General features: G+C 40.5%; 1 protein-coding gene across 7 annotated transcripts in view; it reads left to right on the top strand.

The window, feature by feature from the left end:
* Nucleotides 1-17,965, top strand: part of LOC131681687 (histone-lysine N-methyltransferase MECOM-like) — a 315,403-nt gene extending 297,438 nt beyond the window's left edge. For all 7 annotated transcript variants that reach the window (XM_058962647.1, XM_058962648.1, XM_058962646.1 and 4 more), the window contains one exon: nt 14,887-17,965. In XM_058962647.1, coding sequence (XP_058818630.1) covers nt 14,948-16,375 — 1,428 coding nt within the window. In that variant the 5' untranslated portion in view covers nt 14,887-14,947 and the 3' untranslated portion in view covers nt 16,376-17,965. The remainder of the gene's footprint in view (nt 1-14,886) is intronic.
* Nucleotides 17,966-19,229: the final 1,264 nt, after the last annotated feature.

The following is a 19,229-nucleotide window of genomic DNA, read 5'->3' as shown; positions in this document are numbered from 1 at the left end:
AGATGGTCGCTGCCGGGGGGATCAGGAATTACCTTCCACGTGCAATTTAACCGCAGCGATGTTGAGCAAAGGGACAAGTCTAAGGCGCTCGGGCGCGCTGGAGGAGCAGGAATCCGTGTCATTTCACCCGTGTTTAAAATTGTCAAATTGAAGTTATCGCAAAGATCCTGAATTAAAGAAGACCGGTTATCATCATAGAGGCAACCCCATGCTGTACCGTGAGAGTTAAAGTCTCCTAAAACTAGTCGCGGTGCTGGCAGGGATTCTAAGATGTCTTGTAGCCGTCGGTGCCCAACCGCGGTGTTGGGGGGAATATATATGGAAGCTATGCAAAGGCTTTTGCCTTTGGTTGTTACTTGACAAGCGACAACTTCAATACCTGTTATCGAGGGAAGGTTAATTCTGTAGAAGGAATAGCACTTTTTGATCCCCAAAAGCACTCCTCCATAGGGGGTATCTCGATCCAGGCGAATAATATTAAAGTCGTGGAAGTTGAGATCGATGTCGGAAGTTAACCAAGTTTCACATAATGCAAATGCATCGCAACTCACATTATTTATTAAAATTTTGAAGGAATCGATTTTCGGGATGATACTTCTGCAATTCCACTGTAGAACAGTGATCAAATCCGTGACCTCGTTCGATGAGTTAGCCATCGAAGGATACAATCGCTGAGAGGAGGGGCCATTTAGCAGTCAACTGCTTCAAAAATGTTCTCACTGTAGGGAGAAAAGCTAACATAAGACTTTTAATAGGATCAGTAATATTGAAAGTTTTTATTATCCAGTCCACTATGTCCGAGAGTTTTATAATTCCAGTGCTGTGATTACTCTCGAACTGAAACAAAGGAACACTTGGGATTTTTGATGTTCCTGGAAGTGCTGGGAACTCCTTCTCTGAGCTTAATCCTCCGAGACCAGGAGCTAATTGCTTCGGTTTGGTTGCAACACTTCCAATAGATGTCACTTTCGGAGCCCCGTCAAGGGACACCTTCTGGCCTTTACAAGGAACTTTACGAGAGGAAATGTTCCTCCTCTTCCTATAAATTCTAGGCACCCTAGTAGATGTTCCCTCTTGTGGGTTACCAGCCTCGCCCTCGTCAGGAGGCAAGTGAGTATAGATGTTTGCTGAGGATGGTGGCGTAGCATTCTTTAACATTTCTGCGAAAGAATGTTTGGATCGTCCCGCAAGGGAACGTTTCAGTTTATCCCCGCGTAGTTTGTACGCGGGACATGCCGAGATATCATGCAGACTCTCCGCACAGTAAGGACACTTTTCGGCTTGCTTACTGCACGAATCATCTAGATGATTCTCCCCGCATTTTCCACAGCGGGCCTTATTGCTACAATGGGTGGCTGTGTGACCCAGTTGTTTACACTTTGTGCAATTCATGACCCGCGGCACAAACAGACGCACAGGCAGACGAACCTTGTGCAAGAGGACGAAATTTGGCAAAGCGGTACCAGCGAAGGTCACCCGATAAGAGTTTGATTGGGGGTACGTTTTTGAACCATCCCCCGCAACCACTACTGAGTGCAAACGTTTGCACTCAAATATTTTAACTGGCTGAAGTAAGCGGTCTCTGAATCGGCCAACCCCGTACTTCAGCAGATCCTCGCACGTCAAACTCTCATCGGTTACGACGCCTTCGGATTGTACTCTTACCGCCGGAATATACACGTTATAATCCCGCGTAAAGTGCTCACAGCAAGCAATATCGTTTGCCTGCTTTGAGTTGGCTAGCAACACCCTTATCTTGTCCGAGCGGACCTTTGAAATTTCGGTCACAGCCGAGAACCGTTCCGTCAGGTCTCTAGAAATCTGAAGAAGATTCAGTGATTTAGTCTTGGGCCGAAAGAAGACCACAAATGGACCAGTTGAGAGTTCTGGATAGCATTTGGGCCGGGGGGGAGCCTTACAAGTTGAACCCGATTCAACTTCCATTTGACCATCCGGAGAGGGAACCATAGAAAACGTCAACGCACGGGGTCAGCGCCCGCGCAGACGGAAGAAAGCAATAAATGTGTTACAAAAGACAAAAACTACTTAGCTTTAAACTGGTGTCCAACGACGAACCGATCCAGCTTATACAGCTGGCTATTGTTTAATCCTCACACGCGAACAAAAGACTGAGGACCGAACCGAACTGGCAAAATAACCTTGAATGCGGATTAAAACTATTCTTTATCGCCTCACACAGCACTACGGACTAGAAAAAACAACCTCTGTCTCGATGGAGAGCTCGAAAACGAATGAGTAAATCCTTTCTTGAGCATGTTTTTACTTTTTCTCTTGATCCAAAAAATTACTATAATTTTAAATTGTGTTTTCAAGTTAGGAAAAGCGGTAGGCTCGTAAAACACAGTCAGTAAGTTGCGAAATTTCGAATAAATAAAAATATTAAAGCTAAGTATTTTTTTAGTAGGAGATGAACCACTGCGACAAGTATTTCGATCCATTGTGGTATGCCTCTTTCTTAATCTAAGTGTACTATCTACTATGACATATCACTATTGATGAGTGATTGTCATTATTAAGATACACACTCTTCTCAGTTAGGAACTGCAGTCCAAATATCAAAAGGCTTCGCGGAGTAGATGCTCTAATGTTTCACTTTCTTTGATTGTCGCAGTCCAGGTGTTTTTTTATTCAATTCGTTTATTTGATGAGGCACGTTTGCGTTAGCTTAAGGTTCAAGTTACCTTTTTTGAGCATGTGTTAGATTTGAACGCTGGGTAGTATGGGTTGGAAAAATTGTGTTCAGCTTTGCCACCGGATTTAAACCTTTTCAAAACTCTAAAAGAAGAATATCAGCCGATTTATTAGATCACAACGATTCAAATCATACAAAATAGTTTGCTGAAAAAGTATCGGTTTTGCTAAATGTTGCTTTTGAAAAAGTGGCTGTGATTTTTTGTCTAACTACCACAACGTGCTGGGGTACGCAACACAACTGCGCAATTAAAAACCCACAGCCACTTTTTCAAAAGCACCATTCAGCTAAGCCCATAGTTTTTTCAGCAGGTATTTTGCATGAATTGAATCGTGATAATCTAATAAATCGACTTGAGCCTTAAAGGTGCCATTTTTTCATTGTTTTACATTTTGAATTTCTTAAAACTAGGGGGTTACACATTTCAATATTATTTTGTGTTTTTTTTTACTTTACAGCTAACTTATACATATACAAGAAGGGATAATATAATATTCATTTCATGTGTTCTTTGTATAGTAATGCACTTAATGATTTTTAGAAGGAAAGTTGTTGGAGCAAATAATTATTAACTAAGCGGAACATTTTACAAGCTTATTGACTAGAAATAACTAGAGGGAGTGGTTCAATTTTATTAAGATTAGGGGGGATTAATTATGGCTATTTTTAAGTAGTGGTAGTGTTGGGCATTTCTTAACGAGATTAAATATTGATCAACTAAAATTAGAAGATGGGAGGGGCACGTAAGTTTTGGGAAGATATTAAAGGGGAAGAATGGGGGGTGAAGTCCTACATCTGTGTATCAGAGACATAGGAGAGCTGGTGGACAAGGTCGACAGGGGGGGATATAAGTTTTCAGTTTCCGGCATCAGGAATCAACGGCAAGGATTACAGATTCGGACGGATGCATCATGTATTGGGACGCAGGGCGGTCTTCCTCGAGCCGGCAGGGGTTCCTCCAGACAATTTCGTAGTACGGCTCAGATACGGATCGGCAACACACCGCGTTGCGCGTGTGATGTTGTACTGTAGGTCTCGTATCGTTGGGTCATTCGACAGATGTTTTGTCTCGTCTTGGAGTCGCATCAAACCATCGTTGGGGTACGGTAGACGAAAGAGGGCGCTTCTGAGAATGATGTGAAAAATATGATAGGGGCAGTTAAACCTGGATATTGATGGTTTTTAAAAAGGTGTATATGAGGGACATGTAGAGGAGATCGCGGCTTGCCAGTATATCTCGAACCGGGACATTGGGTGATCTTCCTCGGGCCCGAAGGGAATCGAATAGTTGAGATCTAGCAGAACAGTACTCGGCGCATGCCCAGACAACATGTTCGATCTCGTGATAACCGTTGCCACAAGCGCAGATACTGCTATCCGCGAGCCCAATACTCCGTAGATGAGCGTCCAGCGTGTAGTGATTGGACATGTGCCAAGACATGACGCAAATGAAATCCCGACCCACGTCCATCCCTCTGAACCAAGGTTTCGTCGATACCTTAGGGATTATCGAATTAAACCACCTTCCCAATTCACCATTGCTCCATGAAGTTTATCAACTTTCGAGGGTTCTCTTATGAGTAATACTGAAAAATTCGCTAAAGCTAATTGGTCTTTCATATATGTCACCTTGTAAAGCGCCCGCCTTAGCTAAAGAGTCCGCTTCTTCATTACCTGGAATGGAGCAACGCGAGGGAACCTAAGCAAACTAAAGTAATCTTGTACGATTTTACAGACAAAGCACGCAGGCGCTTCCAGATGTTCCCCAGAAAATATGAAATGTGCTTTCGAGGTTTCATTGAACGGAGAGCCTCGATTGAGCTGAGGCTATCCGAGACAATAAAGTAATGATCGGTGGGCAAAGTATCAATGATCCCAAGGGTATACTGAATAGCAGCAAGTTCTGCGACGTAAACTGAAGCAGAATCATTGAGTTTGAATGAAGCGGTGAGGTTTTGATTGAATATACCGAAGCCAGTGGTATGGTGAAAGATGCTTGGGATCACTTGCGGACGTATGTGATCCGGGATTCCACGAATCTCGTCCTTTATGGATGTGTCGAAGAATACAGTTGAATCAGAAGCACGGTTGGTATAATATGAAGAAGGATTGATATTTTGTGCCATGTCATCAAAGTACAAGGACATAAATTGGGTTTGAGAATCGAGCTCGATAAGCCTTTCGAAATTTGCAATTATTAACGGGTTCAATCGAATCGATTTTTCAGCGGAAGGACGCCCGATAGCACTTCTAGACTCATCGCATGTGTCGAGTTCATGCAACCCAAACAACAATATTGGATTCGCTCTAGTTTGATGAAATGTATGTTCGCAGCGGAGCGGAAACAGAAACTCCCGTACTCCATCACCGTCAATATCGTTGTTTGGTACAGCTTGATCAGGTCTCCTGGGTAGGCACCCCACCATGTTCCGGTTATTGTAATTAGCACTTCTGTTTCAGAAACCTAATGTGACATCCCAAAGTTCATTTAGAGTCGAACCAGACCCCGAGATATTTGAAAGTTGAAACCTGAGCAATAGTTTGTCCGATTAATTGAAACTGTAGTTGCGCTGGTTCACGCTTCCTTGAAAATACGACTAGCTCAGTTTTTTCCGTGGAAAATTCGATACCTAGCCGGAGGGCCCAAACAGGCAAATTGTTCAAGGTTTTTTTTTTTATTTCGATTATAGAGGTTTTAACCTTAAGGTCATTCGCCTCTTCGGGTTAGAAAAATCTCTTATGAAAAATTTCTAACCCTATGTGCGGGGTTGGGACTCGAACCCAGGTGCGCTGCGTACAAGGCAATCGATTTACCAATACGCTACGCCCACCCACTTGTTCGAGGTATCTTGCAATGGTCCTTGCAGATCGACGGCTTTGGGACCTGTAATAGAGACCACACCGTCATCTGCAAGCTGCCCTAGCGTGCATGAATTGACAAGACATTCGTCAATGTCATTTACGTAAAAGTTATAGAGAAGGGGGCTTAGACATGAGACTTGGGGAAGACCCATGTAGCTAATTCGTTATGTCGATAAATCACCATGCGAAAACTGCATATGTTTTTCAGACAGCAAGTTTAGCAAAAAATTGTTTAGAATCGGTGAAAGACCATGCTGGTGCAGCTTCTCAGAAAGAATTTTGATAGAAACTGAATCAAAAGCCCCCATTATATCTAGGAAAACTGATGCCATCTGCTCTTTGCTAGCATAAGCCATTTGAATTTCTGTTGAGAGCAACGCAAGACAATCGGTCGTCCCTTTGCCTTTGCGGAAACCAAATTGTGTATCTTACAGTAAGCCATTTGCTTCAACCCAATTGTCGAGGCGAAAGAAGATCATTTTCTCGAATAACTTTCGGATACAGGAAATACATCAAACATTACGAAGACTGACGTTTTCTAACGCCCGGTACCAAGTATATTTTTATTACGAAATAAATGTAAAGATATTCTAAGCTAAGTGAAAGAACCGTATTTCTATTAATATAACATCCATTAATAGCCCCAAACTCTGGACCTTTTAAAGGGTTAAAAATACAGTGTTAATTTCGACCCGCTAGGAGATAGGGTGATGAACCTATTTTCCCCATATTTCTATTATCACCCTATCTATTTGAAGCCGTTGCACAGTGGGACGGAATCGAAAAAAGCCGGACATTGATGTTTGCGACGAACCTATTGGTTATGGCACTTTGATGTCTTCGGAAAGGTTTCTTTATTTTTTAAGTAGTTTAATATAATGTAGGAAAATTTTTATTTAAGGGGGTATATACGCAGAAAAAAAAAATAACTTTGCAAGTTGTTGCCAAAATTGATAGTCATGTATGGAAAGTTTGTAGACGAAATGATTTTATGAAACTTTGTTCAAGTAGCAAAATGGCTATCTGTTAAACGAAAAAAGTTATTGGGTGCAATTGAAGTACATGTCGGAATACCCCCTTAAAAAGTGTTTTTTTCATTGTAACTTTTTTGTTTGATTTTTTACAGTTTCTCGATGTTCTAGAAAGTTGTAGATGCTTTCAAAACACACCTTTTTGCGGAATAGGCCAACTCGCTATCTCTTCGTTTTTAGGGTGTATGTCTGTTTATTTGTTTTTTTTTTTTTGGGCTAACTTTAAGGGGCTATGGTTTGTAGAGTAGCAGGTAGTAGCAGCTAAATTTAGTTTTTTGATGTTCAGCAAGAAATACCCAATTGATACATATATAAATCATAGCGGGATCTAATAGGATCCTTGGAAAAATGTGGCATAAAATAGACTAGCGTTTCAATAAATTTTTTGTATTATGAAGCATGAAAAATAAACTATTATGCGAAATTAATAAACATTTCAAATATTATAGTTCATTCCATATATTCCGACATTCAAAGTTAATTTTTTTGTTATTGACATGCTCATAAGTCATCTGCCAATTATCTTCTTGGTCATTGAATGAACAAGGTATTTCATTGCTTAGAATACTCGGTTATATTATTACCTTGTTCAGCCAATGACGAGGAAGATAATTAGCAGGACACTGATGACTTATGAGCATGTTAATAACAAAAAAATTAAATTTGAATGTCGGAATATATGGAATGAATTATAATATTTCAAATGTTTATTAATTTCGCATAATAGTTTATTTTTCATGCTTCATAATACAAATAATTTATTGAAACGCTAGTCTATTTTACGCCACATTATTCCAAGGATCCTATTAGATCCCGCTATGATTTATATATGTATCAATTGGGTATTTCTTGCTGAACATCAAAAAACTAAATTTAGCTGCTACTACCTGCTACTCTACAAACCATAGCCCCTTAAAGTTAGCCCAAAAAAAAAAAAACAAATAAACAGACATACACCCTAAAAACGAAGAGATAGCGAGTTGGCCTATTCCGCAAAAAGGTGTGTTTTGAAAGCATCTACAACTTTCTAGAACATCGAGAAACTATAAAAAATCAAATAAAAAAGTTACAATGAAAAAACACTTTTTAAGGGGGTATTCCGACATGTACTTCAATTTCATCCAATAACTTTTTTCGCTTAACAGATAGCTATTTCGCTACTTCAACAAAGTTTAATAAAATCATTTTGTCTACGAACTTTCCATACATGACTATCAATTTTGGCAACAACTTGCAAAGTTATTTTTTTTTTATCTGCGTATATACCCCCTTAAATAAAAATTTTCCAACATTATATTAAACTACTTAAAAAATAAAGAAACCTTTCCGAAGACATCAAAGTGCCATAACCAATAGGTTCGTCGCAAATATCAATGTCCGGCTTTTTTGATTCCGTCCCACTGTGCGTTGGTTAGAGCAGCATCTGGCATCTTTGTTCAACGCATTGAGTCAAATGGTAGCGCAACAATAGGAGCACTCGATTCGAGTTTTCGTTGCGCTCCAATACGATAATATCACCGTTTTCAGAACATTTGTGTTATAATCTTGGTTCTTAACAACGAAGCAAAGCTTTTGATGCCAATTTGTACGCATTCCATTAATTATAGGCCAAGTAATTAATAAACTAGTGAGGCACCCTCCTTAGTATGACGAAAATAGGCACTTTACCCTACCATGTGAACATGGCAGTGAACGCCAAATCTGGTACCAAGCTATTATGCCACAAAAAAAGTTTTGGTGCAGTGGAGGATCATGGCATATCTTTTGTACAAAAGGCTGATAAGCCTCCAAATGTACCACAACTACGTCCAAATAAGAATTTCTGGGATAACTTGAAGCAGAGAGTATATGCCAATAATTATCGACCTAAAACTAACAAACATGATAACCAAATTAATGAAAGAAATTAAGAATATGCCAACACCATTTTTTTCGGCTTCTTTCCTTTTTTTCTACATTAATAAGCTGACAAATGTTTTCATACAGAGAAAACATTTAATAAAGGGCTTTCTACAAAAAAATTGCTTTTGAATTTTGTCCAAATTTTATTCCGCATACGTTAGAAGAAGCTATATGTAGGGAAAAGTAGTTGGTTGCCGGCACCCCTACGTAACTTTTGACAGAAAGTAGACATGGACATTCTGATAAATATCATTTATGTGTTATATTAGCACGACCATTTTGTGCCGATTGCTGCAGCAAACAGACTCGAATGTTCTGTTCTACAACCAATATATTTTTTGAACAAGTGAAACTCTACTTAAAAGTTTTTTTTTATGATTTGCTTAGTGTTATAAATCGATCGAAAAAGTATGCGTATTGAATATTTACGATGTGAATTTATTCTGAGATTCAACATTGAATGGCACAGAAAAGTTCGCCACAATTTTTTTTGTTCAGTTTTCAAAAAGGTTACTAAAATCAGTTGTCGGCACCCAAACATGGTCGGTTGTCGGTACCCCATTTTTATGGCAAATACTGAGTTCTCAATAACCTAATCAATATAGGTATTTTAGAAAGGGTTTTATGGCTAGATAGCAGAGCTCGATCTTTGGGACCATTCTGAAACCCAGGAAAGGCGACTTCCGGTTTAGCGTTTTACATTTACATAAAGAAAACCCACCTGGTCGTGTTTTTACCGCTGGGTCGCACTGTATATACCAGATTGTCACGACCAATAAATTGGGGTGTAACGGACCCTAGTAACAATTGAGGTTTTATCGTACTTTTATAGCCACTTATAAAATTTAGATTGCACTTGTGGCGTGCTATAAAACTTTAATTGTTACTTGGGGGAGTTACCCTGAAGTTTCCTGCTCCTTTGACTTGTATCTGATTTGTCTGAATCTCTGGTCAAAAAATGGGCTGCCAGATACTCACTCAATTGCAGTGAATGCGATTCGTCAGTGCATTAGCAGTGCGTAATATTCGAACCAATTTTTCACATACACAGATTGTGGTTCTGATGAAGTATGATGTTCAAAATGCCTTTGATGGTTGTTGAAATGAATAAATTTTCTTTTCTCTTTGAGTCTTCATGATTTTCATTCATATTTTTTCATTTTAAGTAATTTTTTAGGGTGCCGACAAACGACCACTAAAAAAAATATCATTTTACGAAATCGTTAAGAATTTTTTTCATCTTGACAGAATAAATTAAATTCTTTCATCAGTTATTAACTAAGACCTCTAGCTTTCCATTGGTATGCTTATTCCCATATATTGTGCAATTGGAGTAATGTTGTGAGCCAAAAACAAAATTGTGCCGACACGGATCCTTCCTGCCGCCGTTTTCATAACCTATGGCCGTTTCTTAAATAAATTATTGTCAAATGAACCCTAACACTTTTTTATTTTCAAAAAAATTAAACACAGGAAATGTACAGATTACTTTAAAGTACTCAATTTAAATTCCTGTATAGTGCTTGAATTTATAGTAGACGCATCAATTGTCAAAATTCGTTTTCTTGAATACAGATTTTTTATAACGAGAATACAGATATTCAAAAAAAACCATCTGGCAGCTCTGCAGTCAAGATCATTTACCCTAACATAAATTCAAGCGTTCAAGCGTTTGTTTCAACATAAATTTATATAAATGAATATCAATATTGAAAATCAAAATTTAATATATTTTCTGTATCTTAATTAGTACAGTCATGTTGTGATATTCTAGTAAGTATGCCTTAGAATAAAAAATAATCGCTTTTGACCATAAATTATTCGATTTCTCTCTGTGCACCACAGCTTTTTCGAACATCATACTGTTACTGATATGGATATAAACACGCATGGGCACACTGGACTAGAGCCAGGGGCCCCGGGATTTTTGTTAGCGTGAACGGTAACAATAGAACATTAGCAGCTCGGAATCGCACATTGCACTGTATCCAATGCGATGTTTGAAGGGCATCAGAGCGACAGGAAACGAGGCACTGCATGGCTATTGAACTAGTTTAAACGTTAATCCAAAGTTACGATTCAAGCTTCAATTTATTTTTAACAACAAAAATCAAACGTTCGGCACACCACGTAACCTTGTTTGGCAAGCGATCTTCTGTTGTGGAAAAATATTCATGCTCCTCAGTAAACAAACACGGGGTGTGAAATCACACTTCAGTTTCTTTCGAGAATCTTTGTGAGGAACATTGATCCATTGAAGCGAAGGTTCAGTGGGGTAAAGTAAACCCAAATGGCACTTTTAAAATAATATTTGTCAACGCCAAGAGGGGCCCTCCTTAACAATTAGGGTCTGCAACCCTAGGATGATGCTTACGAGGACTGGGTGTTGGACGATTCCTGGTAGAGAAAAGGGCAACGCAAAATAATCCAATGGATTCTTCCGGGCGAATTCGGATTTACCTGAACGAAGACACGGAATTCGCCTCCAAAAACCGGTGTGGCAACCCTAAACAGGGCTTTTTCGTGCAATAATTACTTTCGATACTAATCCAGCGCTTTCGAAGATTGGAAATTCAATATATAAAAACCTGTTTTAATCCACCTAGCGGTGCAATTGTGCCTTTCTCATTTCTCTAAACTATGGCACGGAGGCTTTTTATGTTCAACATAATTGTGGAAATGTCCATTACATTCTTAGTACACATTGCACTTATACACAATGGCATGCCAGCCACGAAGTTGATGAGCTACGTGTCGACGGTGAAACACTTGAAACAAAAAAATATCATACTCCTTAGCCTAATCAGCATTAGATCAATGTTATCTGCTTGCTAACTCATTTTGTCATGCGGGGATGGGTATGTGAGGAGGGCGAAAGTCCCATGAACGAACGACTCCCCAGCTTAAATTGGTATGCTTTGTAATATAGTGGTGGTTTAAAGATGATGGGGTTGAAAGGGAGGGGTATGAGGTGGTGGTCTGAGGGGTGATTTAAGGAGATTTTTAAAGGAGGGGAGTGAACAGTAGAGGGCGGGTGTAACCCCTCTCCGTAAACCATCAACTACGCCCCTGTTAAAATCCAGAAACCTTACGCGAGTCGAATTAGGTTGACGTTTTTCAGAGTGATTGCATAACCTTTCTATATGAGAAAGGCAAAAATGTGCAAAATCCAAAAAAGTGAATCTTCGTCAAATTTTTTTCGTGTTTGCATCAAATCTCGACGTTTTATGCACCTTGAATACATTTAGCATCAAAAATAAAAATTCTATTTTTAATTGTTCCTATAGTTTTTATGAGAAATTTCTGTGTGGCCGCACTCTGAAACCCGTAATTCCGGAACCAGAATTCCGATCGATCCAAAATTCAATAGCAGCCGATGGGAAGGTTGCACCTTTCATTTGAGACTAAGTTTGGGCAAATCGGTCCAGCCATCTCTGAGAAAAATGAGTGACATTATTTGACACATACGCACATACATACACACACACATACACACACACATACACACACACATACACACACACACATACACACATACACACACATACAGACTTTTTCCGATCTCGACGAACTGAGTCGAATGGGATATGACACTCGGCCCTCCGGGTCGGGATTAGGTTGACGTTTTTCAGAGTGATTGCATAACCTTTCTATATGAGAAAGGCAAAAAATCGATTTCATATTGGCGAAATTTGAAGACAACCTCATGACTTCTAATCAAACCATTTAAATGGTTAACCCTTACAAGTCTGATCATATTTTTGTTTCGATTATGGATATTTTAACCTTAAGGTCATTCGCTTCTGCATTCTGGTTAGGAATTTTCCTATAAAAATCTCTATTCCTGTGTGCGGGGTTGGGATTCGAACCCAGGTGAGCTGCGTATATGACATTCAATGTACAAATTTCGCTATGCCCGTTCGAGTCTGATCTTGTTTCGATGCGAGAATTAGGTTGGTATAAACATAGTTGATACCAAATATGCAGTAGTTTAGAATTTTCGCCAATCTAGTTACCTCATACACGAGACATTAAATTTTTAATAGCATTCTCAAATAAATATTTGTCGAAACAGTATTTGTCAAAATTTTAGTTTCTGGTAAAAATCGGGGCCCCCTTCAGAACTCCGGGCCCGGGGGGGGGGGGGGGGGGGGGGAACACCTCGGTCCCTCCTCCCTCTCGGCGGCCCTGTACGTAGAACCTAACATTTTCTGGCAGGAAATTTCGGTAAAATCCTAAATATTTTGAAACTTTAGTTTAGGTAATAAGGTTTGAAAATATTTCCAGCGATCATTTCAGAATAAAACCCATTTCAAAAAAGTATTTTTTATGTTTGAACCGGATTTCGCTAATTTCTTACCTCTACGTCAATCTTACTTGCAAACTTAGTGACATGAAGATTTGACAACTTAAGGACATGAATATTTAAGCCTTGCCTTACGCACAAGAAGATTTGACGACATGGCAACTGGAAGAAGGATGAAAACTTCAAAATATTCAATTGTTTCGATTCGATCCAAAGTTGCAAAATAGAAATTTCTCAATCAGTCTAATCAGCCCCGCTGGGCTGGGACGTTAGCCAACACACTGGGCACGCAAAGAAAACCATTACCATAAATCTACACAACCGTCATAAATGGAGGAAACCTATTGGGGCATGCCCGATCCAGTTGTGGCTCCTCGTGCCATTAGGCTTCAAATAGATTGAAACATGCAATCAATTCACAACTGGCCACAAATGGCGAATGGGGTGCACTCGTGGTGCGCGCACGAGACTGCGAGTAATCGCAAACCAATTTGATCATCGTTACCTTCCGCCATGGTCTTTACAAATCATTACGACCTTTTTCCACCCACCGAACTCATCCCTCCCCCCCATCCGAGCCTGGAGGTTACTGGTAGTTGCTCCAGTGGAAGCCTCTTAAGAGAGTCTTCAAAAATTGCTTCAAAAACCACACCAGATAATGATCGAACATCACGATTCTATTTTCGCGTCTTATTTTTCTACTGTTGCTGTTGTTATTGGTGTTGTTGTTGCCGGAGAAGCGGGCTGATAGTATTTCCCGACTCGTATCACGCGCCAAAGTTGAAAGCCGAGAGTCGTTCTCTAACAACATCACGGAAAACAAACAAACCTCGGCGCTCGTCGAAACGCCCGGGAAGTGGTCGGTTTGTGGCATGCCGCATTGTAGCTGCCGCTGCTAATATGGAGCCACCACACGAATGATGGGGCGCCTCCTTGCCGCGCGCGTTTTGTTGAAGACACCCCGGCGCAGACAACACATCAGCAACATTAACCGAAAGAATGATCTCTATTATGCGGCACGGCTCGCGCGATCGCGTACTTTTTCTTCTTCGGGCACGCGGGGAATACCTGAAGTGGTCTGCAAATAGACCGAACAGATCACGGAAGGGAGTAGAAAAAAAAGAAGAACAAGCGAACGCCGAAGATCGAGGAAAACACCAAATACAATTTTCTGCAAAATGTACAGTCAATCGGATCGAGTTCAGACACCCACGTGCCACGTCGTTCAAGTGCCCTCGTGCGCCCTTTCGACACGGGGGCCCTAACGGATATCTTTCAATGGGAGCTAGAGGAAGGGCGGATTGATGGGGAACCAAATAGTATGCATAAATGGAAATCTAGAGCTAGAGGAAGAGCAGGATGAGGAGGAGTTTGCAATTGAATATGGAAAGCGATAGATTTATGCGCGACGTTTCGATCTCCGTTGATCGTGTGCCTGCGCCTGGTGTGGTCAAATCGGCATGATGAGATTTTCAATTTAAAGCCGACCTGGTTAATTGGAACGGGAAGACTAAACTGTACCGAATCAATCGGTTGCTATTTGAAAAGAGGAAATTTGCTTTCAGAAATCAATCTTTGCTCAACGGTTTGACGACTGATGGACGGGACTTTTCAACAATTTTGAAAGGATCCTCAATTCTGCTGTCGTCGATCAAATGTTTGAAATCTTTCGGCTTTTGCAATAAACTATGAAACAATTCAATCCGGCTTCCAAAGTCTCTCGCCACGACGACGACGACCACGGATCAGCTTCTGCCAGAGAGATGCCGACGCGGTTTCCTTTTGTCGTGGCTGCTGTCGCACAGGAAAGAAAGCCTACTTCACAATATCAAAAGTTAATAGCTATTTAAATATTTGCTTTGAGACAGTTGGGATTTATTTTCGCTGTGAATCCGCCTGGCAAGGAATTATGGGACTTGGACTGCACAATTGCCCTCAGCTTGAATGCGACTCATTGTTCTGTGCGGAATGTGTTGTCGAGCTTTCAAAACATTCACCTCTTTTCTTCCACAGAGTAACAACAATAATGAATGACTCAATTAATTCCTGTTTCTTGTTTCTTCTACTTTCAGGTTTCTCCCCGACCCGAGGAATGCCAAGGGAGATCGTGTAGTGATTAAGCTTCCTGGAAAGATGCGAGAAAAAGATCACTCACCGAGAAAAATGCTTCCCAGTCCTAAGCAAGGGGCGGTCTACCCACTACTTGGTATGGGTTCGACCGTGTCAGCCCAGCTTCCGTACGATTTCTCCACCAACAACCGATCATCGTCCTCAAACTTGCTCCACCAGCAGCAGAGTTTGCTAGATCAACCACTGGATCTGCGGGTTGATCACAAAAAGTCCACCAACAGCAGTAGCTCGACATCCGATGAAGAGGAACTACCGCGAACGTCCGCGGAGGATGTCAAACCTAGCAGTGTGATACCTTTCCAGGATAATAACAACAATAACAACGTTAGTAATAACAATACCGCAAATAATCGCAAAAGCCCGAGTCCTATCAGCAATAACAACAACAACAATAATAATAATAATGTAAAATATACCAACAACAATCACATAAACGTTAAGGACGAGTTCCGAATATCTAACCTAACCGGTCACAATCCTCCTATATTCCCGCCGCCGGGAATAAACCCGCTCATGCTGGAAGCGATCGCGAAAGCAGGTCTACCCCTGCCAGGCTACCGAAACTCATTCCTGCCTGCCCGATCACCGGTTGCCTACGATCTTCAGCGGTTAAAGGAACGCGATGTCCTTGCCGCCAGTCTTTCGCAACTCCGCCAAGGAGCGAACGGGAACGGGATCCCAAATAACAATAACAACAACAACAATAATAACAACTCCAACAGCATCAACCATAACCTTCCGCCCGGGGCAGCTAAGAACAAGGATCGCTACTCGTGCAAATTCTGTGGCAAAGTATTCCCCCGATCTGCAAATCTTACCCGCCACCTCCGAACGCACACCGGCGAACAGCCGTACAAGTGCAAATACTGCGAACGTTCCTTCAGTATATCGAGCAACCTCCAACGCCACGTACGGAATATCCACAACAAAGAACGTCCCTTCAAGTGTGCCCTCTGTGAGCGTTGCTTCGGTCAGCAGACCAACCTCGATCGCCACCTCAAAAAGCACGAAGCGGACGCCGCCGGTCTCGGTCTAGGTCTGGACGAACGTCTCCGAGCAGCGCGACGAAATAGTCGAGGAATTCCGGAAGATTCCTACTTCGAAGAGATTCGTTCCTTCATGGGCAAAGTTACCCAGCTACCGATTCCGCTAAGGATGCAACCTCAGCACCATGCGCCGCACCAATCGCAACTTCACCAGCAACATTCGCCTCTGGCGGCGCACGTTCAGGCAGCGCAGCAGCAGCATCAGCATCAACAGCAGCACCAGCAACAGCAACAACACGCCCAACTGGATCAGAGTTCTTCCCGCAGCTCGACACCATCCGATCCAGCCTCGCCTGCAGGAAGCTCACACAGTGCACAGCTGGAGATCAAAATGGAGGCGAACGATGACGATGAGGATGAGGGGGATCAGGTGCAGGTTACCTGACCGCAGGCTAGCTCCTATCAATCCTACGGTCCGGTATAGAAGAAGGTGATGGTGATCGCCGGTCACCTGGTGGCGGTTTTTTGTGGGGTGACTTGTCCTATGGAAACGTGAAATTAGTAGGATCTTTTCAGTCCCAAAATTTGTCTACGATATTTTTTGAACACCTGTCAAATATTTTTTCTTACATAAAATTAAAGTTTGAGGCCCCGAATCCGTCACCAAAAAACCAACGCAATGTTACGCAATGTACAATTAAATGAAATTCCTGTTAGCACTCGATAAGATTATAACTCTTCTCATAAAAAACTCTCTGACAGTCCTCGATCCCCGGTGTGGGATCAAGGTTCGTCGACTGTAGATTACCAATGTAGTCCTTGTAAGCGCTAATAGTTGTAAAAAAGGGAACCAATCAAATCGAACAACTCAATTGTAGTTTTATAAAAATAGAAATTATAGTTTGTTTCATTCGAATAGTATTATGATAGATAACGTTTAGCGATAGATCGCGTTTTAAATAGCACTTATTTCCTCCGAATAGGGTTCCGGTACAACTCACCCGGTCCCCCGACGGCAGGAGGAAATACAAAATACTCGTTTTGCCATATGATCTTTGTTTCTAGCAGCTAGGGTTAGTGAAGACGGCGAAATTTTAGCAGCAGCAAGTTATGCACACGTGACACGAAAGAAGCAAAATAAAAAGTTCAACCAAAGCCAAATAAGCGATATTCGTACTAAAATTACGTGTATATGTGTATTATTGCAGAAAAGAAATAAAAGTTATGAAAAGATGACACGTTTTGTAAAGGTTTGATTTGTTTCTGAAACGAACAAGAACGTTAAAAGTATTTGTTGAAGTTTATCATTGGTTAGTTGATTAGATTCCAAGTTTTTGCCCTTGTTAACTCACTTTTACCTAGTTTAATATATTCGATTGTTACTCAATTAGTCCTTAGAAGAAGAAGAAAAATAAGCGGAACGAAATAAAAACAATGGCTATTCAAAACCCCATTTCCAACGCAAATGTGATCTGAACGAAAGTATTGTTTGTTTTTTGAACCAGTGCCTAGTGAACGAGAGGAAATCTTAGTGATATCGAAGAAAAATCTTTACCATATTCGTCAAAATAATTTTCGATCCTAAATGTTACACAGATACAATTCACAGAAAGTGTTCCTTATAGAAAAAAGTATGTTCTTATAAATGAGCACCGGTTTACAAGCAAGAAGATAAGTTACCATTACAGAACACTAACTTAATTGAAGAATCGCTTACCATTTTTTACTACAGAGGTTAGTTCGTTCGCGCAACGAAGAATAAGTTTAAACGAGTATGAGAAACCCTCTCCATTTCGCACCATCGTCCCATCCCCCTTAAAATCTAACTAAACTAATTCAATCCGAAATAGAATCGGTATATCCTACTGTACTTCTACTCCCAAGCAATGCTTAATCAAATAAAATCGTCAGCACACAAAACTCCTTAGTCTAATACGCGATGCAGGCCGAATAGTGTTAAAATCACGCGATCCAATCACACGGCGCTCGTCGTTCGTCGATCTGACAGTGCGAATCGACAAATGTGTACCTTTGTAATGAATAAAATGATTAATTAAAAAAAAATTTGTTTGATTCTCGGTAAATGATGACAACCTAGGACCGTTCATACTCAACGCGTTAGGGACGGATTTGGTTTTAAAAATATTTTTTCGATTTGGATCATATCGAGATTTTGAGAAAATTGAATTTTTGTGCTCGAATCCACGACGTATTTTTCTTAAATTTTTAAGTTTATCAGCTTACTTCATTTTTAATTTCGACTAATATGTAGTCACATTTTCTTTTTTTCTTTTTAACGACACTCAATTAGCTAGAAAATACTGTGTAGGAAAAGTTATGAAAATTTTGAGCCGTAGTACTCAAGTGAGAGCAAGGATGTGCAATATACAGATCGGTTAACTAGAAGTGGCAGGGTTATTAGAAACAGGCTTAAAAACTTACGGACTAATATTTTGTCCTCTGTTGGTAGGAGTCGAGCTTAGGCTGCATAACTACGAATCACGGAAGTCTACTAACATTTACTGTGAGAACCGACAAACAGAGCAACAAATATTCAAATTCACTGAATGAAAATTGATCATATTCAGCCGCATTCATTTTCAAAATTCAGTGGCGCAACCGAAAACGTCAAACGAACCAACTGCCCATTCATTCAATGCAGGTCTCCGATTATTCCACGAAACGGGCGTGCAACAACGAATCAAACGTATCAAAGTAGGCACTGGCACGTTGTAAACAATGATAATTATTACTTCATATGCTTTACCATAATTGGAAAAAAAATTATAGATAATTAGGTTTTTTACAGACACAGTTAACCTCACTTTTCTTGACAGTTCGCGTATACTGTTAATATAGACTTTGTGTTAAATTTGTGGACGACTAGATTCCTAACTAGAGCCTAAGTCCATGTAAACAGTACAAGCGAACTGTCAAAAATGAACATTCAGTTCATTTGTGACGTCACCGTAAAGTATTCAATTAGGTTTTACACCAATCGACATAACCTCGCAAAATGAGCCGGATGAACTTCGTTTGACAATTCTTGGTGGTTTGTTTACATGGGAGTTACGTGAGTTCGAATGTAACAGATGGGCACCCGTTGCACTCGCACTTACGCAACTGACAAAGTAAACAAACCACCGAGAATTGTCAAACATGAACTTCATTCATCAAGAGTTCATTCGTGTCGTCATCTTGTGGAACTCAATTAGTGAAATGAATATTATTGTACAATATTCAATTGAATGAAAAACATGAATTTCTGAATGAATATTTTGCCTTTCTAATATAGAAAA

The sequence above is a fragment of the Topomyia yanbarensis genome, chromosome 2 (assembly GCF_030247195.1).
Source record: "Topomyia yanbarensis strain Yona2022 chromosome 2, ASM3024719v1, whole genome shotgun sequence".
Classification (NCBI taxonomy): Eukaryota; Metazoa; Arthropoda; class Insecta; order Diptera; family Culicidae; genus Topomyia; species Topomyia yanbarensis.
Note: the sequence above shows the minus strand (reverse complement) of the source record. Positions and strands in the feature narration are given on the sequence as shown.